The sequence below is a fragment of the Oxyura jamaicensis genome, chromosome 1 (assembly GCF_011077185.1).
Source record: "Oxyura jamaicensis isolate SHBP4307 breed ruddy duck chromosome 1, BPBGC_Ojam_1.0, whole genome shotgun sequence".
NCBI lineage: Eukaryota > Metazoa > Chordata > Aves > Anseriformes > Anatidae > Oxyura > Oxyura jamaicensis.
The window spans coordinates 74,634,444-74,662,328 of NC_048893.1; the positions used below are offsets into that span (position 1 = coordinate 74,634,444).

Sequence of the window (27,885 nt, forward strand, 5' to 3'; positions counted from 1 at the left end):
AAGCCAGCCAATATTTTCTCTAAGGCAAACCCAGGGTATTTTTATTCATATTTGAATTCTCTTTTAAGCTTAAGGAAGTACAACACAGTATTTGTCTTGTCCAGGATGTTAGGTCTACAGGAGTAACAGGGAACGAGAAGGTGAAAAGTGAGTAGTATGTTGGAATGAAACTAAAAGAAACCTGGAGGACAGTTAAAACACATACACACACAACCCCAACCAGAAAACATATGCCGTCTGGAAGTGACCAAAGCAACGTGTTGTTCTACATGCCTCCTCCCTCCCCAGGTGACGCATGGTCAATGGTTTCCTTTTTGCAATGAAGGAAAATCCTCAATTCCATTAAAAAAAATCCATACTAACTGTTCACATTAGGATTGCACAGGGTAAACTTAAAGAGTAAAAACAACTATAAAACACTTGCTACATTTCCTAATAAAATCCAGTTTTGCAGGGCATTAGAGAATTGCTCTTCCTAATAAAAGGATTATAATGGTGAAGATCCTGCATGAGAATCCTGATCACTTTTTCCCCACCTCTATCCCTTGGATTAGCAAAACAATCTAAAGACCCTCTACCACAGCAGGTAAGTTTTGGCCACAATCTTATATAAATTCTACGAAAAAGCAACAATGTTTTAGAAACCTTTCTTCTAGTTTTTAAACTACAAGACTTTCATAAAATCAAAATAAGCATAAGAAGCCCAATATTCATCTGGCATCACAAGAACTCCTTTATCTAATAGCCCCTGAACACCTACAATGACAACACTGACAGAAAAACTTGAGTTACTTACATGCTGAAGGGCTCACTCTGATCAAGCACATCTGCAACCACACTGCAAATAAAAAAACCCTAGGGATACTTTTCCTATTAAACGAGGATATTCAAATTTTGCTGCACGTCACAGTTTAAGAACAGATACTGGATACAATTCCTGTACCTTTTCTTTGGGGAAAGCTTTAATGTTTTCATTTTCCCCTCTAGAATATTCTCATAGTGTCTATATATAGACACACACACACACGTATATATTTATATACATAGAAACACAAAGGAAACTGACACTTGTGAATCCAGCTGGAATTACAGGAAGCTTCAGAGCAATGAAGCACAGATGTTTCAAACAACTTTGAGAGGCTATCATTTCCCAGAAAGGCTGGATAAAGCAAGATCCCTTCTTGGGATTATCCTCTTTAAGGTAACTTAAGTAGCAGCAGCACAAGCAAGGGAGCTCCTCACCTCCTCTACCACAGCCAAAAAGCAGGCTGAAACAGGCATTCCCCACCGCTCTTACTTTCTACCTTGACTGCACTTTCTTCCCTGAGTCATCACTGGGACAGGACCAGTGCTGCACAGCAGCCAGGGTAGGGTTGCTCACTGGCGTTGCATGGTTTGTTCCCAGGTTCACCAAAATAGCAGACCGATATCCTTCCATCACCGCCACCAATGCTGGCATTTGTAAAGCTTGTTATAAAACCATGCCTGTGGGGCTGAGGTCTGGATTTTGGTAGAAAGTATTGCAGTGCTATGCACAGAGCACAGCTGAGTGCACTGAGCTGGGGCTCATCGGGCTGCTGCTGTGAAAAAGCTGATTGACAGCTCGAGCTGTGGGAGGGAGTGCTCTGATAGATACTGGATTCAATACAGCCGTGAAGGCATATCTGAACACACAGCTGACGGAAGGTCTCATATCTCATATTCTGCAAAGATGCTATCTTTCAGCTGTTACATGGTAGCTGTGGGAGAAAGTGCAGAGAAAGGCAGCATTCACAACTAAAACATCCCATGAGTACTACAGGTGGGTAAGAAGTGAAGTCACTCAGACTTCCCTGGCAGAACTGAGTATTACAGAAGAAACAACACTTCCTTATGCCTTGAAACCACTAAAAAAAAATACTCCCCAGCTAAAAGCATGACCCAGCTGCACATGAACATCAAGACATTTGGGTCCATGCCTACAATATTCCAGGGTTGGGCCCAAGTAGAATGGAGTGCCCCACAGAAAACAAGTTGTCACAGCAGCCTGCTGACTGATGCCAGCTTGATTACAGCACTGGTTTACAGCTGCCCAGTCTGGATCTTATGGATATTCATAAGGCACTAATTACTTGAACCCATTCAAAACCATGTCTGGGGTGTCAGAGACAGCACTCACCTCGGTAAGTGAAGAGTCCATCATTGTAATGGAAACAGGAAGGTCTGCATCAGTATAGTTATCAGCAGAGTATATTTTCCACCTGGCAATACACATTTTATTTGCATATTGCCCAAACAACAGTGAGATATATAGCCTATTTTCCTTAAGCACATAACAACCAAAACCACTATCTGTAGAGACAGCCGGTCTCCCAGGGAGAGATTCATCACAAACATCAACCCCTCCTCCCCCAGACAGCAAGAACCACCACCTGTCCTTCTCCCAGCCTCCCCCACACTGCACTGCTCTAGAAAAAAGGAGGAAAAAAAGTGGCAAAAGCTTTAAGAGCTACCAAGCCTTTTGCTGCAGGCTGCCTGCCTCTGCATCTTTAGGAATATCCTTATCTTTATTCTTAAATATTCACTGACAATAGTTAGCTAGCTTTCATAGCCTTACACTGTTCAATCTGTTTGAAAGATCTAAGGAGATCTTGATAGGCAAGATCTCAGAATTCCCTCTCTAAACTCTGCCAAAAAATTGACTCCTCAAAACCAAGAGCATTTTGGCTCTTAAGTGAGAGTGTCAATTATAAGTTAAATACTGAAAACAAACACAAGAACACCTACCTCATGGCTCAGTTTTCCAACATGAAACAGGAATACCATCACCATAATTAGCTAGTGGTCATAGCGGCATTTCAGTAAAGAGCTCTATTATTACTCTTGTGAAAAGGACCAAAGTATTACCCCAAAATGCCATTAGTTGAGCACTGAGTGTCCACTGTTTCTTAAGAGATGCCCTGCTGTTGAACTCAGTACGTGCTGGGGATACAGTGTCCCCCAGGACCTGCTAAATCCCATGGACTCTTCCACCCTCCACCACAAAGAGATGTTTTTTGCCATCTTACTTGCACTCTACTGATGTCACATCCGAAACAGACGCGTGCCCCAGATCGCAGCTTTCAAATGTGCAGCTGCCAGAGCGCTGTCTGCAAGGGGGATTCCAGCTGGGCACATGAGAGTTATTTGGTAATGAGGTCTCCAAGGTCAGAGCATCTGTTGAGAGAGAAAAGCGTGATGAGCAGTGGCCATAGGAAAAGCTGGACATAGGCCTAAGAGTCAAATATTGTTTTGAATGACTAAGATAGTAAAGAAGCAGACCAACCTAATAATGATTTAAAATAAGACACCTTTCATCTTGCTATGAAAGAGTTAGGCTAGGTGTGATTAACATGTTTTTGTCAATAGAGGGTAAAAGAGTTATAGAAACTTCTGCATAGGACAGTACAGGTCTAATGAAGCATTGTGTGACAGAGTGGGAAATAGATTGTCTACTTTGATCTTTTCTGTATTAATATTTGATTGGTGCAAGATGCAAATACCTGCCTTATTCGTGGCTGGATCACAGTATTACCGCAAGCTGCAACTATACTGAGCTAGCACATTTTAAAGAGCACATGCAGTCAAGCAACCTCTTCTTCCAGTTCTCCCCAGTATGGCACAAGATTACATCTGAGCATTTTATAGCTTGTACAAGAAGAGTCACTGTGTTTTACACAGTGGAAGAAACACTTTATAAATTACCAAGTGAACTCTGCAGCACAGTGGAGTTGTGGGTAAGTACTAATAGCTTAATATACATAGGAGAAGTCAGCAAATACTATTATTCGATTCTTAAAAGCTGTTACTCATCTGAGTTTTTAAACCAGGATTGGCCCTAGCTCAGTAGCAGGACATCAGTTGCTACACCACATTGTATTCCAGCCAACAGGATGAATGGGAAAAACAACTCAAGCCCTGTCAATTCACACTTGCAAGTACCTTGTCAGGAGTATACCTGACTATATGATTTATTACAATATCTCCTTAGGCTTTTTGGGACTCCTAGTAGGCTGACAGGCAGTCATCTTTTCAAACATCTAATTGAAAGCATTAAAGGCATGATTCAGCATCCAATCGCATGCAAAATAGTCTAAAGCCAACAGTAGGTTTTCCACAGCTTATTAACATGTTTAGCACCAGCGAGACTGTTCCATTCCTCCTATTAACTCTTTCTATATTTCAGGAGAGAGACAGAAGATTGGCCAACACCACTAGGTCTTACCTAGCAGAGGTGTAAGACACCAGTCTGAAATATCTGAGGGCAGGGTCCTGGGAAGTTCAATGTGCAAGGTGGGTCCTTCATTCCATAGTCTTTTAGGGCAATGGAGCTGCTAATGGAAAAGTGGAAAGAGCTGATCTTCAGTCATGCTGAATACACAACTGCCAACAGCTCCCAACCACCACACACAGAGAAATGTATCTGTGTAATATAATACTAATTTATACATACATACATTTCCTCTTCTAGAAAAGCTTGTATCCTTTATGAACAGAATGGGTACAAGAAAAGGCAGAATAATTAAAGTTGAACCTTAACACTTTCGACATCTGTGTTGGTTTCAGCTAGGTAAAACCTTGGGAGAGGTAAAAAGAAAAATGAATGGATGGGATAAAAGCAAGGTGAGCAGGACAGAAGAGGAAAGAAACCAAACCAAACCCCATGCCAATCTTTCCTTCTCTACCTCTTTGCCAGAGGTAGTCAAGCCAAGTCAACCACACAGGCCAAGACAGGGAACATTTGCCTAATGTCTGGCACCTACTAAGCAGAACAAGTTTCCTTTAGCAGAGGCAGGAGGACAACTCCAACTTGAGCCCTGATGTGTGCAGAGAAGGCGCTGCCTGCCTGCCTCACAAACATACACCACCTATTTGCTGGTTAGTGCTGAAAAAGTATCATGTGAAGCTGGCTGGAAGAAACTTCTGAAATAACATTAATACAGCTGCATTTTACTAAGTGTTGCATAAATGACAAGTAATGGAAGAGAAATTGAAGAGTGCATCTCCATCTTCAGCTTCTGATCCTTCTCAAAAGGCAATTTAACAAGTGCCTGCATTTTGTCACAGAGACTGCTCAGAATCAATAGGAAACTAACTTCACAATAAGGTTTTGAATATAATTTTGTATGTGTGTATGCATGTGCATCTACACATTTTTATATATACATTAAAAAAAAAAAAAAAACACAAGTAATTTGTATGACCTGGCAAACCCTCTCACAAGGAGACCTATTTCCTCCAGGTCATGAAAGAAAATACAAACAAAGCAAGTACCACATTTTAGCAGGCTTGGCAGTGATCAGAGCAAACACTTACCTTCCCTTTCACTGGTTCAGCTGATGTGGGCAGCAGACTGTAATCAGATTCTTCATCTACACAGCGCTGTTGCAATAGAGAAACAGTGTATGGAAAGTAGGCATAGGAGGTTTGGGGGAAAAAAAAGGAATACTACAACACTGTGAACAAAAATGGAATTTAACTTTCCAGCTGAACTATTTTCAGTTATCGGGAAAAATACGCAGTTATTTCCCCATGCTAGTTTCAGCCTTTAATTCTTCAGACCTTTATGCACAAATACATGTTTTATTCACATGCAGATGGTCCACAGTTTTGATTCTGCTCCTCTGATGCCCCTGTTACAGATTAAGATACATTTTAGGATCTTCTGTTTGTCTTCATAAATACCTTGTTATTCTGTGTTAAATCCAGACTGCTCAGACGCTGAGCTACAGCGTTCTTTACTAGAGCCAGTTGGGAAAAAGTCTTCCCACTCTAACTCCCCCTCCACCCCCTCCTAAAGTTGAAGAAAGTATATTTATTCAAAGCAGAGTATTCCAGAGTTATATAACTTCCAGAATATTTCCATGGAGGGGTATGAAAATAGTAACTATTTTACTGGCTATTCCAATGCCTGGATACTGGAAGTGTTTTAGAACAAGATTTTAACTGGTTATTTGGAAGACTGCCTGCAGAAGAAAGGGCTGATTGTGGGGGACAACTCACACCACCCCATCAGGGAAGGTTTCCCTCACCTACATTAAGCATGATCATGAACAACTGTTTACAGCCAACACAACTGTTTACAACACCACACCACAGCTGTAAGTTTCAGCCCATCTTTTCAAAAAGGCTGAAGGAAAATGATGTGCATTGTAGATCAGCACAGACAGCTCACTTTGTCTCTACAGCCAAAAAGAAGAAAGCTGCTTCCAAATTACTTGCAGTTCACCTCAGCTGTAGATGTCCTTCCACCAGAGCACCTAGTGTGCAAGCCTACCTTTTCTCCCACCAGACAAGCTTCATACCTGGCACTGCCATTCACAGAGTCGTCCTTTAAGCAGTTCCCCTCTCAGCGCATTAACAGTGGCTATGAAGAGACATTTACAAGTCTTAGTGGATCCATTATAATTTGAGAAGGAACGGTACAGCATTAAAATGCCTGTAAACCAACTGCTGCCTGTCACAAACCCATTACATTTCACTTTGGCCCAGTTATATCTTCAGTTTTCACAGAAAGAGTTTTAAAAGCACCTTTTGTTTTGCAAGTTCCACCATACAGAAGACCTGGGCACTTTTTTTCCATGTGCTTAGGTTTCCCTTGTTCTACTCTAAAGTGAGGGGTTAATTCCCAGTGCCATCAGTGTTGATGTGCTACAGTTCCCTGTGGAAACGGATGACTCCATTACAACTCTACAGAAGAGAAGCATTTGTACAAAAGTTTTTGGACAGTCATGGAGTGGTTTAGCTTGGAAAGGACCTTAAAGACCATCTGGTTCTAATCCCCCTGCCATGGGCAGGGACACCTCCCACTAGTCCAAGGCCAGGTTGGATTGGGGCTTTGGGCAACTTGAACACTTCTAGAAAAGGCCTTAAAAAGGAGTAGATAGAATGTTTCTAAGTATGAAATGAAGCCTTTCTCCAAGTTTGGTAATACCAGGGCCTCCCTCTTTTTTTTTTTTTTTTTTTTTTTTTTTTTACCTTGATACAAGTCTACTGTAGCTTTTATATCACATCTAATATTGAGGGACTGGGAAGGAGAAAGAAAAGAGTTCATTAGCACTGTCACCTCAGTGCCCAAGCAAAAATTGAAGGTTGTTCTCAGTGGCTTGTTCAGCTTTTTTCATTGTATAGTGGCTGTAGCCATTAGCTGCAAGTCATGATTATGTGGGCCTGGCCAACATGGGTTGAGTAGAAGCTTCTTCAGCCAACACATTCCGCAGTTTCTTATCTTTTATCATGCAGGTAGGGAAAGTAGAGAAACAGAGTGGGAAGGAAGGGGGAGGAAAAAAAACAGTTCTTTAGTCAGAAGGGGCAGTAGACCTGGCTGGCTTTCTGCAGGAACCAATTTAGAGCATTGTCCTTCCCCTACCCCCCATCGTTGTTTTTGTCCTGTTCTTTATAACATCTTGTAACTTCTCTACAGATCTACCTGTTTACTTCTACCTATCTACAAAAAAAGACTTCCGCAAACTACCTGGAATCATTTAAGAAAGGATGAGACTTCAGCTGTAAATTTGGTAGAGTTTTTGGTTTTGTTTCTTTTCTTTTTTTTTTTTGTTGTTGCCTTTTTTTTTTTTTTTGGTCAGTGGCACCAATCTCTCTCTTCCACAGTGTCTGAGGTTCTCTCTTGATTCATGCTAGCTTGCTTTGCAGAAGTACTTTATCAATTTAGAGCTGAAGATACATTTCCATTGGCATGACTCTTGCTAGAAAAAAATCACCCCACAGTTTGAAGAAAGTAGTAGACATGAAAGGGACATGAACATACACATGCAGACAATGCCAAAACATTGGTCACAAGTCAGCAAGCACAGCTTGGGGCTCTAATTATCACATCAGTACCATAGATCTAAGGCATAGGAACCAATGTAGTTTTTCTACAAAACAAATTGTAGTTTCACTGAAATGTGTTTAAAACACACACATCCCTTGAGCTTTTTGCTTATCATAAATTATATTGTGCATTACATTTGGAAATGCATGCCTGATGCCAAATGTTCAGTGGGCTTAAAAGCAGTCAACTTCTTCCCAGCAGCAATAGGTTCTTCAGCATTTGGAAGGAAAACTCCACACGTGATGAAATTAAATCACTACCTTATGTAAGTATCCGGCCTTCTGAGTAAGCAGGAAAGATGTAGTATGAAGTTTCCATGGTTCCATAGCAGAAGCTGCACATGCACAATGCAATAACACTATTGCTTTCCACCAAAGAAAGCAGCTTTTGCATACCACACAGTTATTTAGGTACACAGAGCAAATCCAAACAATAAGAGGAATGTAGAGTATAAAAAAAAATCAAGTCTCCTTAGTATAGAAAGCTTAGAATATTAGGAGTAAGGCGGGCTGCTTAGGTGTGTGAACAGCACCCTCAGTAACGAAGTGCAATCCATGGAGTTACTAGATCTTCTTCATATGGCAGTAGATTGTTTTAGGAGTCTGCAGCTGCAGCTCAGCCCAACAGCTTCAACAGCCCAACTTCCCATGAGTGGCTACTCATGGGAATCCCACCCGACACACTTTCACAGACCATTTTACCACCGGGTGACCCGCAGGTCAGCATTATTCCCCTTCACCACAAATAATCAGCTAAGGATTTGCCCATGCAAGAGTGTATGCTTGTACATTGCCAAGAGTTACTCACTTTTCTGCTCTTCCACCTTTTCTTGAAGCAACTGGCAAGTACTTGTTAAAGCTGCATTCACATCCTTGAGATTTTGCTGCTCAGAAATGGCTTCCTCTAACTTGCATTTTAAGGACGCGGCTTCCTCGCAAGCAGAGTGAAAGGCTTCAACTTGATCCTTTGCCTAAGCAAGAAACAACATTTAGGGAAAAAAAAGAAGAGGAAAAATAAATAAAAAAAAATCAGCCTGACTAATACAAGGAGACTCTACATTTCATGTAAATGAAACTGAATTGCATCTGTTCTCTCTCAGGAAGTGATAAAGCTCCCTCTGAACTTCTGCATTTTTACAGTTGGGGTGGACTGTGTATGGAAGCTATTTTTGGCTTTTTTTCTTTTTCTTTCTTTTTTTTTTTTTTTTTTTTAAGCCACCACAAATATGCAATGCTGCCTCTTTCATCAGCAAACTGTTGTCACCACCCCCTCAAATTTTACTTCCTCTGCTGGTTCCATTTTCGCAACGAGGCACTCCATTCTGAACACACAGTTTCCTTTCTCAAGAGCAGCATGCATCGTATGTAGCATTCTGCACTTGCTTGCTTGTTTTCTGTGTAGAAGAAACTAGGTCCTATCTCACCTGTTTGCTAGCATCCTCAAGCTGCTTTGTAGCTTTCTGCAGCTCTAAACCAAGGGCTTCTGCCTGGCCAGCAGCTTCTCCTTGCAACTGTTTGATGGTTTCTATCTCATGTTGTCTGCAGAGTGTGAGAGCACAAACCACAATCTGTTACTGACATTTTAGAGCAGGCATGCCTGGTAGATGACACACACTAGTTGTTGAGACACATATTAAGGACCATATTCAGCCGTCACATATCATGGCTTCCCACAATCCAGCACTAGGGAGTTTGTGCTTAGCAAGAACAATTTAACCCGGTAGTCAGAAAAGTTTTCTCCCTCCAGCAGCCCTGGAAGTAGGAAGAGAATGAAGGTTTTCCCTGCTTTCTCCCTAGATAAGCAGTAAAAGGGCTGTGCCAGCCCCAGACAGCAGGGCACCATAGTGGAAGCTTAGAGATTATCTGGAGACATCAGATAAAAAGCTTAGTTGATGAAGTTGTGAAAAAGTTGTCCAGTTTGGTCAAAATAACTGGATACTGAGTCAATTGTTCTGGAAAAATAAAAAATGGAGTTATGAATCCAGGTACACTGCTAATTTTTAAGTGCTTCAGATGGTATTTCACTTGGCAGTGAGCAGTTGCCATACCACAGAACTACTGCTAAACATGATTACTTTTGAGAAACCTCTTTTTCACTGCAAAACAACCCTTACCCACTTATTCTCTAACTTTTATATGTTTTTATTTTTCCTTGTTTCTATCTCCACAAAGAGTGATGATTCAGTGAGAATCAAGAAACCAAGCTGTCAGTATTTTTATCAGCTCTTTTCTGACTGAAGGAAAAGCAGGTGGGAGGTCTACGTTAACAATGTGAGTTGAACATAAGTAATGTAAAAGAGCAGTATGACTGCTCTGTGTTAGCTCTCAGGGATGCAAAGTCCTAATAAACTGCTTGCACCCTGAACCCAAGTCAAGGCAACCATGCAAAAATTTAAAATTTAGTGTAGGATGGTGGAAGGCTGACAGTATGAGTAAGTCTAGGTTGAAAAAAGACAATGAATTCAGATCAATTGTTCTAGAAAAACAAATAAAAACCCTAACTTGACTAGCTACTTTCCTGAATGTCTAGGAGAGGTGGGAGGGAAGAAGGATAAGGGTTTACATCTACAAATATGGCAGCAAAAGACAGCAACGTTAGAACTCCCAGCAGGAACTATGGGCTAATAAACTGAGATTTAGAGTTATATTTTCGTATGTAATGAGGTAACTCACTGTCTCAGATTCTCAAGGGTTTAGCTGCAATAATACTAGAAGCTCTAATACCTCCAATACCCAGATGTATGTATTTTACAGGTCTTCAGCTTCACATGCAACCAGCAGTTTATTTAATGGTTGCACCTGCTAGGTAGGCAGCATTCCTACCCCCTTTACCCTCTTTTAACTGTTCAGTTTGTGGTCTTCCCTGGTGTTTTCAAAGACATCTCTAAGATCATGTTACTTCATATACAAGCCTTTACTCCCACATGGAGAATGGATCTAGGTTTCGCATAGTATTACACTAAAACAGATGATTTCCTCCATAAAAAAGGGGGGGGGGGTTGTTCTTCAGAATTCAGTAAATTTTGTTCCACAACACAATTTAAACAAACAAATGAAACACATCTGCTTTAAAGGGATACCTGACAGAAAGCTCTTTCCTTAAGTGAAGTTGCTCTGTCTTGTTTCGCCTCAGGTTGCTTGCCATTCGAATAAAATCTTTATCTAGAGATTCTTTGTATTTTTCCAAGAGGTGAAGTTTCTGGATCCAAAGGTGTCTTTTTTCCCCTAACTCTTGCTTGAGAACCTGCGGAATTTTGAAATCAAGTTGCCACCTGGTTAGATGAGGAGCAGAGACAGAGGGTAAACCAGAGCCCTGAATTACATGCTGTGAACCGATTTCCCCGCTTCACTGTTTAGTATCATCATCATCCAACACTGCCAGCGATAATGAAGAGGAGGATTGACAAAACCTAACCTTCAGACCTGTTCTTTATCACTTCTGCAACTGATGGGATGTGGGGACAGACAGGTAGGCTCCTGCCAAGCATTAGTACTTTCAGAGCAATAATGGTTTTTTTTTTTTTTTTTTTTCCCCCCCCTCAAGAAAAGTATTCTGTATCCCAGTTCAACTTGGCAAACAGCTTCTACTTTTTCCAAAAAAAAAAAAAAAAAAAAAGGAAAAAGGGGGGGTTACTTCAAGACAAAAGCAACACTCAGCCTTTGTTTCCATCTAGGGCATGCAGATAGCAAAAGAAATATATGGTTAACTAGCAGTTATAATAAGCAGACACTAAGAGTGGCAGAGGATTACATGGTTCACAAGGAAGTTTTTACAACTTCCTTTAGAAAGATGTCCAACAAAAACATGCTTTGTAAGGGAAATTTTTAATAATGACCATCTTGCAGAAAGCCCTAGGACTGATGATCTAAACTTCTGTGACCTCTTCCTCAACATACAACTAAGTCCATTGCAACTGATTTGAATGTGTATTACTGCTGAGATGTGGGGGGGAGAAAAACAACCCACCACAATAAGTTCCCATTTCAGTTTGCCATACATCTCTAGCAGGTTAAGTCTATCCAAGGGATGACTCCTGTGACAAAGACTTCCAGTTTCACCTCTGATTTGTAGAAGGAAAAAGGAGATGATTAAAAATAAATAAATAATGAAACGTTAAGTGATGTTGCATCCTCTGTATTTCTCTGAACAGTGATTTGCAATATAAAGTAATGTGAAATAAAAAATAGTCATAGAATATCCCGAGTTGGAAGGGACCCATAAAGATCATCGAGTCCAACTCCTGGCACCACACAGGTCTACCCAAAAGTTTAGACCATATGTCTAAGTGCACAGTCCAAACTCTTCTTAAATTCAGACAGGCTTGGTGCAGTGACTACTTCACTGGGGAGCCTGTTCCAGTGCGCAACCACCCTCTCGGTGAAGAGCCTCCTCCTGATGTCCAGTCTGAACTTCCCCTGCCTCAGCTTAACACCGTTCCCATGGGTCCTATCACTGGTGTTTATGGAGAACAGGTCACCTGCCTCTCCACTCCCCCTTGTGAGGAAGCTGTAGACCATGATGAGGTCTCCCCTCAGCCTCCTCTTCTCCAGGCTGAACAGGCCCAGTGACCTCAGCCGCTCCTCATATGTCTTCCCCTCCAGGCCCTTCACCATCTTTGTCGCCCTCCTCTGGACACTCTCCAACAGTTGAATGTGCTTTTTGTACTGTGGTGCCCAGAACTGCACACAGTACTCGAGGTGAGGCCTCACCAGCGCAGAGTAGAGTGGGACGATCACTTCCCTCGACAGACTAGCGATGCTGTGCTTGATGCATCCCAGGACACGGTTGGCCCTCCTGGCTGCCAGGGCACACTGCTGGCTCATATTCAACTTGCTGTCAACCATGACCCCCAGATCCCTCTGAGGGGCTGCTCTCCAGCGTCTTGTCACCTAGTCTATACGTATAGCCAGGGTTGCCCGGTCCCAGGTGCAGGACCTGGCACTTGCTTTTGTTAAGCTCATGGGGTTGGTGACCACCCAGCTCTCCAACCTGTCCAGATCTCTCTGCAAGGCCTTTCCACCCTCATCCGAGTCCACAACTCCTTTCTGACATAATTCAACCGAATGTGCAAAATGGAGGCCTCAGCTTATAAAGAATGTTTAACTACAGATCCTATTTCTAGGATGTTATATTAGTTTGAAGGGGAAAAAATGATCCTACAGATGTAGGACATAATTTCTTTGTAAATTAGAGTTTAATATTGTTCATGAGCTTCAAAAAAGTGTATCACATCAAGTATCACGTTACAAAAAAGAGCCTGAACTGCTTCACTAGATAGGTTTACTGGAATGACATGGGATGTGACCATGTGCAAATGCCCACATCCTGAAGATAAGTTTCTCAGCCAAGGCAGTCAGCAGCTGCTGTTAGAAATACCATAGTTTTGATGCACAAGTAGCACAGGCTTATCAGGGGACGTGTACAGTATAGCACAGTTATCTTCCAGCAGGAAAGGGGCAAAAAAGTTCTTACTGTCACCATCCACATATTTGCTTATGTGTGTATATATATATATATACACACACACAAAAATACAGGCTCAATTAAAATTTACTTTGGGTATAATATAATTTAAAACACACGAGCAAAACACACCCATAATACATGTTACAGAAAATAGAGGGTGAGGGGAAAAAAGAAGTGTTTAGGCTTCAAGTTATAGTGTATAGTCCAAGATTTCATTTATATTTCTACAAAAAGTTTCTGTAAGACTACAAGAAGCTACCTTGTTGTTCAACTTCCTATAACATATTTCCCCCACATCCATCTTTTTCCAGCTAGATGAAGACCATATGCTTAATGTGAAGACAATTCCCAACCCCAAGGTTCCAGAACCACAGGACCTTTTATTTTTAAAGAATCTTTCTCTTCCTTGAACCTTTGCTACACATTTTGGAACAATTTTCCAATTGCATCACTCTAGGAGAGAGAATGGAATTTATTTCTCACAGCCAACACTTATACCAAAAAAAAAAAAAAAAAAAAAAAAAAAAAAAAACAAAAAAAAACACAGTTTTACTTGTTTAATAAGAATACAGCTTTGGCATGAATGATAAAGTAAAAAGTATCTTTCAGATGTGAAGTTTTGAAGGAGGAAGTTTTTAATTAAATATAAAAAAAAGAGTTAGTGCACAAGCCAGCAGTTTCCTCAATTTGACTTAGAGACATGCTGGGGTGAATAAAATGAGACTCTGGCACCTTCTCCCAGAGGAAGCTTTCAGGATTTAAAACCAGATAAAAAGCAAAGAGCTATAGAGACAAAGCTATGAGTAACCTTACCATTTGAGAAACTGCTGTTACGTGGAAAATGGTGGGAATGCGAGTGAGGTGCAGTGAGCAAACAAGAGCAAGAGGGCTAAGCAGTATCCACAGACTGCTGCTTACATGAGGAAGTTATTCTTACCACAGTTACTTTGAGCACAAGCATACATTATGCAAGATGAAGTATAAAATATTTTTGTAATATCATTTCTTGATGCACATCCAGCAAGAGCTGGACATTTTGCCTTTCAAAAAGGCAAACCTAGTGATAGGACTGATTTGGGAAACTGATTAAAAACCCTTCCTTCCTGCTCCTCCTATTGCAGGAACCATCCATTGCTGTAGTCAAACAGAACATGGGAAAAAAACCGGTGCTTGACAACCAAGTTTCATACAGCGGGCAGAAAAGCTTCATTGTCATCTGACCTCATTTTCTTCTTCAAATCTACTTGCTTCATCTACTCTTTCCTTCAAGCATAGCTTTATCAAAGCGATAAGTTAAATGCTGTGCTTTTCCTGCCTTATCTAATGCAACTTAGCACTTTGACTAAGTGAAAAGCTATTATCCCCCCCCCCTCCAAAAAAAATAATAAAAAAACGAGATACTTCTCTATACAGCCATATCTAACCCACAAATGGACCGTTATGACCTCAAGTAACATGCATAGCACACAACAGTAAGATACTGGGACTGTGCAAAAGCTCTAGGTGGGTATGTCAGAAAATAGCTTCAGAGAAAGAGTTACTTACTACAAGTTTTCTTTCCCAGGCCTGCTGCATGTTCACATCAAGATCTTCTATCCATTGTAAAGACGTCATGACAAGTTCCTCCACTTCAGAGGCTTCCTCTTGCTGCAAAATAAGATAAAATTAAATTAAAATTAAAAATCAAACCCTGGCATTTCTAACACTAATCTAAAATAGTGCTGCCCAGAATTAAGTATCTGATACACAGTGGTAGATTTGATGCCAACTGATACTGTTAGGGTAAATATGCCCCACCTTCACCACCTAAGAAATTATTCTTATTTTTTTTTTCCTAAAAAGAGTAAACATGAGCCAATTATTAATGTCTGTGGAGGCCCTAATTAAAAGGCTGACAACAGACCACATCATTATTCACATAAGCTATGCCACTGACCAGGTTTTGCATAACAGCCTTAAATTTTTCTCCTGCATATTCAGGTCCCTGAAGTAAGAACAGTACTTCACGGTCCAGTGTTTCATCTAGGGACATCCATTCAGTCTTGGTAATCTTTGAAGAGAGAGAGGAGAAAGCTAGCTTATTTTTACATCTTAAGACCAGTATCAGTGACATTTAGACTTTTCAAATATTGTATTTACCAGAAGGTCAGAGCTACTGAAACTTTTAGCTTTTCAAAACCATCTTGTCATGGAGATTAAAATATATATATATATATATATATATATATATATATATATAATTTATATATATATAAGGCAAGCCAAGCTCCTGAGTGATCTAATGCAAATTTTCATGTCAAAAGTAGGCAAGAGGAAGTCAAAAATTAGGTATCCTTATTTGGAGTAGGCTTTACTAAGGGAAGAATAAACAGAGCCCTAAATTGGCTTTACCGTTGATTTAGTGGAATTGTGTCTCCCTACAGTATTTACGAGATGAACACAGTGACTCACTGCAGCTGTAATAGGTGACAATACATTAATTATGAAACAGAAGCTACCTCACAAAATAGACCTTTCATTTCTGGGCCTGCATTTTCAGTCCCACCAAGGATTTTCTTCTTCAAATGCTACCTCTTTGCAAATGCACCAAACATAAGAGTATGTAGCAGTATGGGGAAGTCTTAGAAAAAAGAAGTGTGCTGTTGCAGTGATTTTATTTATTTTTGATCAACTCTGCTGAACAACTTGCATCCGAAGTGGAGACTAAACTTCCAGCATCATGTGAAGTGTTTCTGACCAAAAGTATAGTTACTAGATAGGAACTGCAGAGGACACTGGACAGTACAACTCCAAACCAACAGGCTCAGCTGCAGCATTAAGATTCTGTCAGCCTGTGCCAGGCTCATAAGAAGAATGCCTCTCCTGCTCTCTTTTGGGTAACTATCAAAAGACCTCAAAAAAAAAAAAAAAAAAAAAAACACAGACAGGACTTCCAGAGATTAAGGCCCATTGTTCTTGTTGAGGAACAAGGGAATGGTACCTGTAAATAGATGTTTGTCAGAGTTTCTAAATAATAAATAAGATTAAGGCTCTACAACTTTCTCAGATGTTTACTCCAGTGCTTATTTTCTTTTTTGCTACAATAGATTTCAAGGAAAGAAGTCTCTCCTTCTGCAATTGAGACCCATTTTTTGGGGTCCAGTGTAGGCAGTACAAGAAACAGCCTATTACCTTTTTTAGTGTAATAATAGCCTCTTACATATTCGTAGATTTATCGCCTCTCTGTACTTCTACCAACTTCTGTTCATCTAAATAATTGACCCTAGCTCTTTTGGATTTACATCTGCAAGTGCTTACTTTGTTTTTATCTGGACTTTCTCCAATACACATAGGACAACACTGTAAGCCTCACATTATGTGGTTGCATGCTAGGACTAATGAATCCTAACTCTGGGATTATCTAACAATCTGCAAGGAAAAGTCTTTGTTTTTCATTTACAGATGCAAGACAACTAGAATAACATTCAAGAGGATTTTTGATTCATACCTCAGAAGACTGAGCCAGTTCCAACTCACAGTGAAGCGAATTCATTCCTTCAGGAATACTACCATTAAATTTATACATCACTGGGAAGCTTAAACCATTTCTAAAGGAAGCAGGAAAAAATAAAATCAGTCCTTTTTACTTTTTGATGAACTATGTTTCCTGGAACATGCTCATAATACTCACGAAATCAACTCTTGCTGCATGTGTCGCATGTTCTCCAGTAGCTTATTTTTTTCTGCCCTCAGAGTCTAAAGTATATCAAATCTAGTTAGTCAGTTCTGCAGAATAAGCACAGAATATGCATATTCTCCCTGCCCGGGCAGTCAAAAAAAATAAGATCACCCCCATACCTCTATTATTGAGGAACACTCCACAATGGTTAATTTCAGTTCTTTGATGTCCTGCTCCTTCTGCAAAGATTGTGGAGAAAAGAAACTTTAAAGCATACAACCTGATGACTAACACATTGAACTGCATTTGTAATATTTGTGACTGAGATGCTTTGCAACTGTCCTAATACTATACTCTATCCTATACCACTGCAACAGGCTACACAAAATTGCCTCACATGCTGGCTAGCAGAAAGCACTCAGAAGACCTTTTTTTTATGGAATTTAAGGGACAGGAAAACTCCTTCCAGGTGCTGCATTTCAGTTTATTCATTTTTTTTTTTTTCTTTTTTTCTTCCCATCTTGTTTCTGTACTGGCTGTAGTTGATTAGACAGAAACACTCTACTTTTAGTTGAAAACCTGGACTGTAAAATGCCTGGCATAAGTTTTAATCCTAGAACTAGTTGCAGTATTCTTCAAGTTTACTCTCATTAGCTTGTATGATTAAAGGCATAGAGGGTAGCACACTAGATTAAACTATACCTAGTGGACGGGCTGATAGAGAACATATCAACCTCATGGCAAGATGAGTTGGTAGTAGTAGCTTTCTTAGCTTCATGAACTAGCAGTGGTCTTCAGTCATATTATTCCATTACAACAATTTTCTTAACAGAGAAGCAGAACATTTCTTAGAGAAAATACAAGATTAACAGAATCACAGAAAAGCCCAAGTTGGAAGGGACCCACAAGGATTATCAAGTCCAGCTCCTGGCTCTGCACAAGACCACCAAGCCCTATCTTGTCACCCCTTCTAATCTTCCTCTTTAAAAATATTTGAGACTTTTGAAAGAGATGAAATAGACAGAAAACTAAGTGGATATAGAGTGAAAAAAATGAAGTTACAGAGTCAAGTTTCCAGCAAAGATGCTTGACCTGTGGGACTGAAGTTTAACACAAACTTCATTTTTTCCTTTGACTTTATTGTTTTCCATCTTTACATACTTTCTGCAGTCCTGAGCCAAAACCAGAAATGTCACTGAATTAGTTTTTAGTGACCATCAATCCTATTCAGTCTCTTTGGATGAAGAGCCATGAGAATTTATTTATTTAAAGCTTACAAGTAAACTCTAGTCCCACCAATCCTAACACGAACAAGCAAAATCAAGTTTACCACACTAGTTTCTTCAAGATTATGCAACCAGTCACCTTGACCTACAAGAACATGCACTTCAGTAGACTGTGTTAAAAATTCCCTTCCAGTCAATGAACTAAATAAGCATCGGAAAGCAACATTCTACAGGGGCCACAAAACATCTGAATCATTCAAGGAAGAGAAAGTAAAAGCTATTAATCTGCTTCTGGAAGGAAAAAAAAGCTATATCAGCTATAAAATTATCATCTGGATCACATGCAAGTTTTTCTGTCTTGTCACTATTAAAAATTCAAACTGTACTCATTTTTGCAGAAAGCCTGACAGTCAAATATTTTGTCAGCTAACTTAGGGCATCTTCTACTAAATGGAAGCTTCATTAATCTAGAAGGCTGATTGCACATTTCACGAGTCCAAGAACCGCCAAAACACTTGTGGTCTCGCGTTCTTGTATTTTAGTAAAAAGTGCAAGTTTAAAAAGCATCAGAAATGTAGTTATCTAGGCCTGAAGAATACACATTTCAATACTGAGAACAGATTTGCTTTTCCATTGGGTTCACCATTTTTACTTTGACACAAAAATGTAGTAATTTAAATGGAATACATGAGGGGGAATGATCATCTGCAAGTAAATTCTTTTACCATTTGTTGAAGAAAGCAGTCTTCAGAAGTTTTTGTACATTTTTCTGAGGTTTTTAAGTTTGTTCTCTTTTAAAAGGTTCTGAATTTTTATTTTATTTTTAAAAACAAAAGCAAATTCTAGAAGCCATTAATTATGCTGACTCATAGCCAGGTCCTAAAGCAGATCTCGCCTACTTTGAAAGCATTTATAGGATCAGGTTCTGTTATGTGAGAACATTAGAAATAAAAGCACCACATACTCCACATCTTCAGTCATGAAAGTAATGACAGCAATGAAGTAAAAGCAACTAACCTGGATTAAGCTAGCCTCTTTATTCACCACAGTGCTCTCATAGATATGTGCTTGAATCTGAAGAATGAAGAGAACAATTAGTCATCAGCATGCACTATAATACAATTCTATTGCTATCTCCTACTTTGAAATAAAAAATGGTAATAATATTCTCTTAGTAGAAAAATCAGATTCTTCTTTTGAACACTTGGCATGGAGTGTTTCAGAGTTCAAAACTTGCACCCAGTTAAAAGTGAAAACATCCTAAGCTCTCGGTCACTTCTTTTCCCCTCATCTGTCCAGGCTAATAGTTACAGCAACATCTGCCAAGTCACAGTTTCCTAATACATCTCCTCAGTGGGGAACAGGTTTCCTAGATGCTTAACTTTAAGGGAAGAATGAAAAATGTGGATTGCCTATATTGGCCCAGTTTTTAACCTCCAGATTGCAACTTTCTCTGTTAATGCCAAGCTATGACTGCACTACAGTTCTTTAGCACAGATGGGTTCAACACTACCTACCTTTCAGTGGAAGAAATTTTCCCCACTAAACCTGAGTAAACTATAGCCTGTCCACATCTCCTGGAGTTAAAGTGCTTACTTGAAGCTCTGCTGCATTTTTAGACAGCTCCAAAATCTTCTTTTGAAGTCCATCAGCGTCCATGCTACTCCTAATATTCTGAACAAGATATAGAACTTTTAGGCACAGCTGAATGGATTGACAGCTTCTCCTTGATGAAACTAGGAATAATGACATCTCCACCCCCAAGCTCCTGCCTACTCTAAAGCAGTGATGGCATTTATTCACATAAAAGCCTTTTTGTCCTACTTTCCCTATGTTTCTATACCTTTCAAAATAAAGGTTTGATGCTGCAAACAATTTGGACAATAGGACTTGCTCAAATTATGAAAATGCAGATCATAAATGAACAAGAATTAAGGCTCAAGTCCTTCAAGCCAAAGGAAAAAAAATGATTTTTTTTAGAATAACATGAGCTCTATCTTAAAGCACACCTCCACTGTAGACAAGCTTTTGGTTGGAAGGTGAAATTATAAGGATGAGGTTAATTTGGTGACACCAGTGTCTCCAATACATTTCTAAGGATTCCTTTTCCCATCCAGATGAACTAAGTTTGCCCCACTGAAATAGTTTCTCCTCCATTTTTTTCCATTTCTCCAGAGCACTGTTTGAACCGAAAGTAAAAAAAAAAAAAATCTCAGAACATTATTTAAAGCACTACTTGAACTACAAAGCTAAAGAAAAGCTTTCAGGCCTACCACTTGAATATTAGTTTTTGGAAATAGGCTGTCAATCAATAGCTATTGAGATATTTGTATTCGGGAAAGACTAATATTCTGAACACGGTAAGCACGCAACAAACAATGGCTCCTACATTGTTATATGACAATAGATTCCTGAATCCATGAGATGATTCTTTTCATTACTTCTTATGATTTAATCTGTTTCTCTCCTCTCATGTTAAATACTGTAGAAGTGCAGGCTGTAAGCAAGTATTAAAACATTTTATCATCTGATGAGAACTGCTTTGTAGAATACCTACTTCACTGAAATAAGAGAAAGTGAAAACAAACAGCTCCCCCCTGAAAAGGGCCACAAACAAACAAAAAGCCTAGAGAGAGCTCTGTTAGCCTCCTATAGGTCCTTGGCCAATAATGGGTCTCTCTCTGAGTGGAGACCCCGACCACTGCATTTCTTTAGAAATTTCTTTAGAAATGCAGAACTTCTCCTTTGCATCTTACTCACTTGTTTCCCTCCGGTATCAAGTGAGAAAGCATTAGTTGGAGATTGAAACAATATAGAGTTACTGTATTCATAGTTGTGTTAACTAAAAATAGTTAAGAGTTTAATGTATCAAGCTTTGAAAGAGAGAAAAACTAAAAGCTGCTTTAATCCTCTCCTCTACACTTCCTCAGCCTCATATCCTTGTTTTCCCAGCAAACGAAAAGTCTAAAGCACAGTGCAATTTCAAGATAGAGAGTGTTATGGTAAGCCATTCTTGTTAAACATCAGATATTTTAATAACCTAACAAGCATATCAGGCTTTGAAGTCTGAGAAACACTTCATTTCTTAGTGGTAAGCTTTTAGCTCAACAAGAACATGTACTTGCAAAGCCATGATTTATTTTACCTCTTCCTGAAGAGAAGCCATTTTGATGATGAGAGACTGATTTTCTTTTTCCTGATTAGGTTTATTAATAGAAAACAAACAAAAAGTAGTCATTTTTAGCACATCAGATTCAATATTCAAAGCCAAACTGAGACAAAAAGCAACAGAGCACAAACACACACAAGGCCCAGTACACAGCCATTGTGCTGCATTCCTTTGCTTCAGAGTGGAGCTGAATGAGGAGTGTTAAAACCGGTGTAGTTCATGAGCTCTCACTGATCCTACACTTCCTAAACTCAGGGCTTGACCCCGATATTTCACATCGGAATAAAATTCAGACCACTAGACAATAAGAGGGATGTATTCAAAGATAATTATATGCAAGTTCAGACAAGTCTGAAAAGCTTATGTGCCACACTCTACTTCGTCCTACCCACCACCACTGCAAAGGAAGAAAAGTAGGAGTATCCCACTCAGTGCCTCCACAGCTCAGGGAACAGTTACTAAGTGACTTGTAAGCAGAACTACAAGACTTCTCATAATCTTTCTCCCTCTCATCTCCTTCACAAAAGGAAGAATTAGGTATATAACCCAAAATTAAGTCAAAGCAATCAAAAACATATGCACAATGGATAAAAATAGCATCAAATAAATCTTATGTTCTTGCTCTGCATGGAAGGCCTTCCTGGTTTCTAAATACTCCCCATTGTCAGCACACACAGTCACAGAACACCTTTTTACAACCTACACCCACGCAGCAAGACACAGAGATACCACTGTAGCATGAACAGCACACATGGCAGCAACACAAATGTATGTTTTCCAGACAGCATATGCTCTGACAACACCTGCTACAGCTGCAGCAGCAGCAATGTTATTACCATGTTGCTTTATGAATCTTACAGTCACATTTGGCTTTACTACTCAGATACCTGAGGTACAATTCAGATACCCTTGTGTAGGCATCTCGTGTCTCAAAGGAGAAGTGCCAAGCATGATGCATGGCTTCTGGCTGTCAGCCCAGAACAGACAAGTTTCTGGTAGGCCCTTGTCACTTCTGCCAGCCCACGTGGATAACCCCAATAAGCCTAGGGAGGTCTTGGAAAACAACTCCTTTGTGCGGGTATCTGAACCAAGCCTCCTGTCCTGCTGGTTCTAAAAACAGTCTTGCGCAGCACTTGAATTTCTGGCAGAACACTGCCAACTTCAAATCAGACAGAGCTCAATGATGGTGCTGTGAGAGCTGTTGTCTTTAAGCATAATGAAAAGCAAGATCAATTTCCATGGTAGACTGGCCCTTATAATTGTTTTCTTCATTGTAATAGATGATAGTTCCATACAAAAACTTCACAATACTTTCCTAATACTAATAAATCATATTTCAAGCCCCAGTACCTATGAGTACAGAGGTGGTCATACTGCTGATTTTTTTATGGTCTGAGTGGTCATGTCACTGCTACAGCAAAGCATGAGAACTTATTCAACATAAGCTAAGATGTAAGAGCACCTACTAGCTGTTTATTCTGGCAGAGAATCTGCTGTCTCTTCTCTTCCAACAGGTTCAGATTGTTTTTTGCTTCTTCTAGTTCTTCTTCCAGCGATTTGGCTTTCAGCACAGAATGCTGGATGCTGCATGTAGAGAAATAAACTCAATTAAACTACAGCATATTGCTGTTGGTCAGGTTTGAAATACCAAGAACACAGCATTTTTAGAAGCCATCAGGGACTTACTCTTCGGCACAGATGGGCTCTGCTGTTAAGCAAAGGCTCACAGATTCACTGTTTATATTATCAGTCCCCTTCCACACTCAGATTAAGAGAGGAAAACCCAGGCAAGCATAGAACCAAAGATAACATGCTTTTGTTTGTATCCACCTAACCACCTAGCTTGCTACAGTCATGTATCTGATTAACTTGAGCACATAAATCATCTTTACAGTACTTCATTGTTAGCAGTTAAGGAATTCATTTCAGTTCAGTTTTCAAGGATAAGCTCTGCATTGTTTTCCTGATCAGATACCCCAACCTATGTCTATTTAACCAGTGTGGCAAGGCCCTGTTTCTGGCTAGCCAGCACCCTGTTCCTGTACAGCACCATGGAGCATGTGGTCTGGTATGAGGGTACATGTCCCACACCAGCTATGCTGCAAGACTGTTGCCTTAATCTCCCCAAAGACTCTGGGAATGGCTTGGCAGTTGACATAACTATGTTACATTTGAATTAGTTAGGTGAGATGAGCGTTATGAACTCACCATATAAATAGGCCTATACTCACAGCATTGATGGTTCACTGAAATGCAGCAATACTGATCTAGTGAGACAACTCGCTCTAGCTCCTCAAGAGACTAGCTCTTTTGCTCTTACACACTCATTTCCTCTCTGCCTGGCAGAGTGGTCTAGGACTGCAAACCTTACAGTGCTTGGCTGTTCACTTGGTAATATTAGCCCTTTTTCATCCACCCACCCCACACTGATTTTGCTTCACCTTAAAAGTTCGCCTATAACACACCCACAGCATCTCAGGCTGCAAGAACCAGGCTATGAGATGAATGACTGTTTTTATAAGAACCAGGAGGCACAGAGCGGGACAATTAGGCAAGAGGGTTAAATATTACAGACACAGCATTAAGTCAAGAAAGTCGCTGGCATGAAGCATGAATGAGGCCACAAGCATAAAGCACTTGGTAGAAGATATGTCCACCCACAGCCATTACACAGTAGCCCAGGTCTCCCACCTTTTTATTTGTTGATGTAAATTCTCATTATCTGCCAATAACTTATTGTTGGTCTCATCCACAGCCTCCAGTGTAAGCCTCAGCTTGTTGTTCTCTTCCTGAAGCTTCTGGTTGTTGTACTGCAGGTCTGCAATGCAGGTTATCAAGTCCGATGTCTCCCTGTTTCAGTAACAAAACCAGGGAAGATCAAGATAGGTCACTGTCTCTAATTTAGACTTAAAAAAAAAAAATCAGACATTGTGCTACAGCAATAAGAGAAGTAAGAAGAGAGCTTACACAGGACTTTTGCGTTGTACAGTCATTTGCTCTAAATCAAAATATAAGATTGTGTTTAGATCAGTTCTGCAATTCTACGGACATCAGGAAGTGTTTTGTCTTGAATCATTGTTTTTTTTTTTTCCCTCCTTACAATGGAAGTATGCCACCACATGAGTGCCACCTCTGCACGCCTGCAGAGGACAGCATCTTAATTAAGCCTTTTCTAATCACCTTTTAGGTGATCGCTAATACTTCTAACTCACTCCTCAAGTTCTGGATCCTTTCACTTCTCCTAAACCACCCTGCACCTACACTTTCAGTTGAAACTTGAACAGGGATCACCTTTTTGAGGTCCTAAGAAATGAGAGGAAAGTGTCAGAAGGTATATCCAAATATTTTGACTATGCATAAAACGAAAAAAAAAAAATATATTTGAAACTTAGTGCTTAATAGCAAAGCATTTAATAACAAAATTCAAATCCGAGTCATGATTATTAAAAAATAACCTAAGCAAAACTTCTTCTCAGAAAGAATTACTTAAATGAACTTACATGTCTCCTTTAGACACATCACCCCCAAAGGCTTCCAAGCTTCCTGATGTAACATTCATCCGGACAGGTGTCTTTTTTACTGAAAGAGATTTGGCTTTGTTTATGTAGTAAGAAAGTGGTATTTCCTGAATAAAAATCAGAATAAAATGGTCTGCACCTTCAAATGTGTTTTTAAGTACTTTAAATTCCAAGTCTTCTATGCTTTCTGTTGGTTCCTCAGTTGTACCATCTTCCCTGAAAGAGAAAGCATCTCAAAAATAACGTACAAGAGTATTAAAAAAAGATCACTTACCTACTTTGTAATATCTGAAACCTTTCATCCTAAAACCACCCTGTGATCACAATGCCCTAATGCCATCTTTGTTCCAAGGTACAGAATGCACAAGCCATAGGAAAACTTTCTCCTTTCCTTTTTTTCACAGAAGTTTTTATGAGATAAACTGATAAAAAACTATTACCATTTTCTCTTGCAGTCTTCAATCCACTCCTTCATGATAGCATGATATGTTTCAAGGTCCATGGAGATGTCTTTCTGCTCTGGATCAAGCATGTTGCACAGCTCTACAAGACCGCTGTCTTCTGATCCACGACTTGTTGTGTGTCTCAGATAATCAACTATCTTGGAAACTGCTACTTTTCCTAAAATAGATATAGGTGACCATGTACCAGACTCCGAAGTCTATTAGGACACCATAAAGAGCTGACGAATGGCCTCCTACTGATCTGCACTGGTGCATGTTCAGTTGCTGTAGGCAAGCAACTGATCATTGCAGTTCTAGCGTGATGTGGTAAGAAGTAATTCATGCCTTTTTTCCTTCATCTCCTAATATAGAAGTGTGAAAGTTGAGTTACTACTTCTGTGGACTTCAGTTTAGAAAGAACAGACTCACCTTATCTGCTGTATTACTACATTCAGATATCTCATCAAACTAGGCAGACCCTATAACTGACATTATTTTACTCTACTGGACTCCTTTATTTATGACCACTTCTGGTCATATTTGAGGTAGACCTTGGAAGCCTTTCACTCTGAAGTTTCCTAAACTTCTTTTTCTAATAGGAAAAACCCTAAAAGAAATTAGCAGTCATTTCCAACACATTTGATTGGTAGAAATATGTTGCTCCTCTACTTTCTCTGCACTCAAATACTGCAAAGATTAGCCTGTGGGCAGCGGGCAGGGGGAGGCAAGGAGGGAAGAGAGAAGCATCATCAAAAGAGGCACAGGGATTTGTTTTGCATCTGCCATGCATACAGCCACCTAGCTAAGGTAGCTAGGCAGTCTAAACATATCAGAGGTTACCAAGTCCCGAGAGGTAACCTACCAGCTTTGAATTTTTTTTTAAGGGAAGACTGCAGAAGAGCAACAAACAGCCACTGACAAACCTGTATGTTCTATGTCGCATGCACAGAAAATAGTGGTCAGTAAGTCTTCTTCACAGATCAAACTCACATCATAAATGTTGTCTGCTTTGCAGCCCAGTGACTGCTTCCATCCTACGAAATATAAGTTTGTTATCATCCATCTTTATGTGCTCATAGTAATTTTCATGCACCATAGTTTCTAACTGCAGTGTTATTTCTGTGATAGCATGAACAAACACATAACATCATGATGTGCACATTTGGGAGCTCTGGCTTTTCTTTTGCTTGAGGTAAAAGCTACATAATGTGTTCTTTCTTCTCCTCCACACCTAGAATACGATTTTTTTTTTTTTTGTAGAAAAAAATATCATAGATTACATTAAAACATGCCAAATGTATATATATATGAAATATCTTTTTACATTAAAAGCAGACTACACTGATACCCAAATCCACCTCTCTCCAAAAAGAGAATCAGCAAATTTGAAGTTTTTTTTGTTTTGTTTTAGTTTTTTTTTTTTTTTTTTAAAAAAAGCCTACTTCCTCACTTCTTACATTTAGATTAATATTCTTTAGGGGAAAATTAAGATTCTGCTCGGTTCTATTTGTAATCTTATTGTGTTGGGGTAATTCTAACATATTTTTACTAGGTTAAGGAATAAATAAATTCATTTATGTATGCTTAATATTTGTATGTTTAGGCTTTTGGATTAAATGGTGTTTTTTTCAAGAATTTTTACCTCTTTCATTCAGAGATGCTCTCTGTGGTGCAGCAGACTGGATCACAGCACTTTCTGACTTTTTATCAGATGTGAAGAACTGTAAGTGTGGACTTGATGTAAGGTACTTCTGTTCATGACATGCCTCCTTAGACTCAGTACTTGCTAAAGCACAGCACTGGTTCTGGGCATTAGCTTCTCTAGATGTGAAGTAGGATGGAGAACTGTTCTCCATAGGGCATACTGGCATCCATGGGTTGCTGGTCCTCTCTTCACTTTTAATGACTGAGTATGTAGCATTTGCACAGCAGCTGTCAGAGATCTCCCCAAAACAAGGAGACAGCAACTGATAGTCTGCAGAGAAAACACTTTCACTGCTGGGACTGATGAAGCATGGACTAGTACTGTCACAAGTTCTAGATGTTCTTTTCTTTAGTATTTCTTCTAGATTTTTTCTGATATTGCACTGTGGACTGTCAAAGTTCCGTGACTGAAATTTTGGTATCTGTAAAGTGGGATTAGAGACTTGGTCCATCATTTGGATAGATTTGATCTTTCTGCATATACTGTCCACTGGGTTATGATGTCGTTTGTTAGCACCATGCTCTGAAGACATTATAAATTCCCCTCTCACAAAGTATCTGGAAAGAACAGGGACAAACAAAACAGTCAGGTACATCATCATGAACAACTTCTTTGTGAGAATTTTTCCTTTGAGCACGCAGCTTGGAGCCTTGGTATCAAGTGATTTGAGAATCCTTGGTCCATATACAGACTGGACAGGAACCTTCAGCCACAGTGTTTAGTTCTCCAGGGAACTAGAAGTGATAGAGATCTGAACAAGGCGGGGAAGATTTTTTTTTTTTTTTTTTAAATTTCACTGCTTATTCTTAAATACAATAACCATACCAGAGAAGAAGGGGTAAAAAAAT

General features: G+C 39.7%; 1 protein-coding gene across 3 annotated transcripts in view; it reads right to left on the reverse strand.

Annotated features, from left to right (window-relative positions):
• The window catches only part of IRAG2 (inositol 1,4,5-triphosphate receptor associated 2), a 41,990-nt gene that overhangs the window by 11,581 nt on the left and 2,524 nt on the right, over positions 1–27,885 (reverse strand). For 2 of the 3 annotated variants that reach the window (XM_035310906.1, XM_035310893.1), the window contains exons 2-24: positions 26,975–27,594; positions 26,256–26,366; positions 25,330–25,510; positions 25,029–25,105; positions 24,872–24,950; positions 24,063–24,221; positions 22,838–22,955; positions 21,348–21,398; positions 19,799–19,876; positions 19,220–19,276; positions 17,156–17,215; positions 16,989–17,053; positions 16,806–16,905; positions 15,255–15,368; positions 14,864–14,965; positions 10,932–11,095; positions 9,276–9,390; positions 8,660–8,822; positions 6,324–6,385; positions 5,335–5,400; positions 4,244–4,352; positions 3,048–3,195; positions 2,159–2,240 (exon numbers count right to left, since the gene is read on the reverse strand). In XM_035310906.1, coding sequence (XP_035166797.1) covers positions 2,159–2,240; positions 3,048–3,195; positions 4,244–4,352; positions 5,335–5,400; positions 6,324–6,385; positions 8,660–8,822; positions 9,276–9,390; positions 10,932–11,095; positions 14,864–14,965; positions 15,255–15,368; positions 16,806–16,905; positions 16,989–17,053; positions 17,156–17,215; positions 19,220–19,276; positions 19,799–19,876; positions 21,348–21,398; positions 22,838–22,955; positions 24,063–24,221; positions 24,872–24,950; positions 25,029–25,105; positions 25,330–25,510; positions 26,256–26,366; positions 26,975–27,569 — 2,856 coding nt within the window. In that variant the 5' untranslated portion in view covers positions 27,570–27,594. The remainder of the gene's footprint in view (positions 1–2,158; positions 2,241–3,047; positions 3,196–4,243; positions 4,353–5,334; positions 5,401–6,323; positions 6,386–8,659; positions 8,823–9,275; positions 9,391–10,931; positions 11,096–14,863; positions 14,966–15,254; positions 15,369–16,805; positions 16,906–16,988; positions 17,054–17,155; positions 17,216–19,219; positions 19,277–19,798; positions 19,877–21,347; positions 21,399–22,837; positions 22,956–24,062; positions 24,222–24,871; positions 24,951–25,028; positions 25,106–25,329; positions 25,511–26,255; positions 26,367–26,974; positions 27,595–27,885) is intronic. The other variant, XM_035310903.1, reaches the window with a different exon arrangement.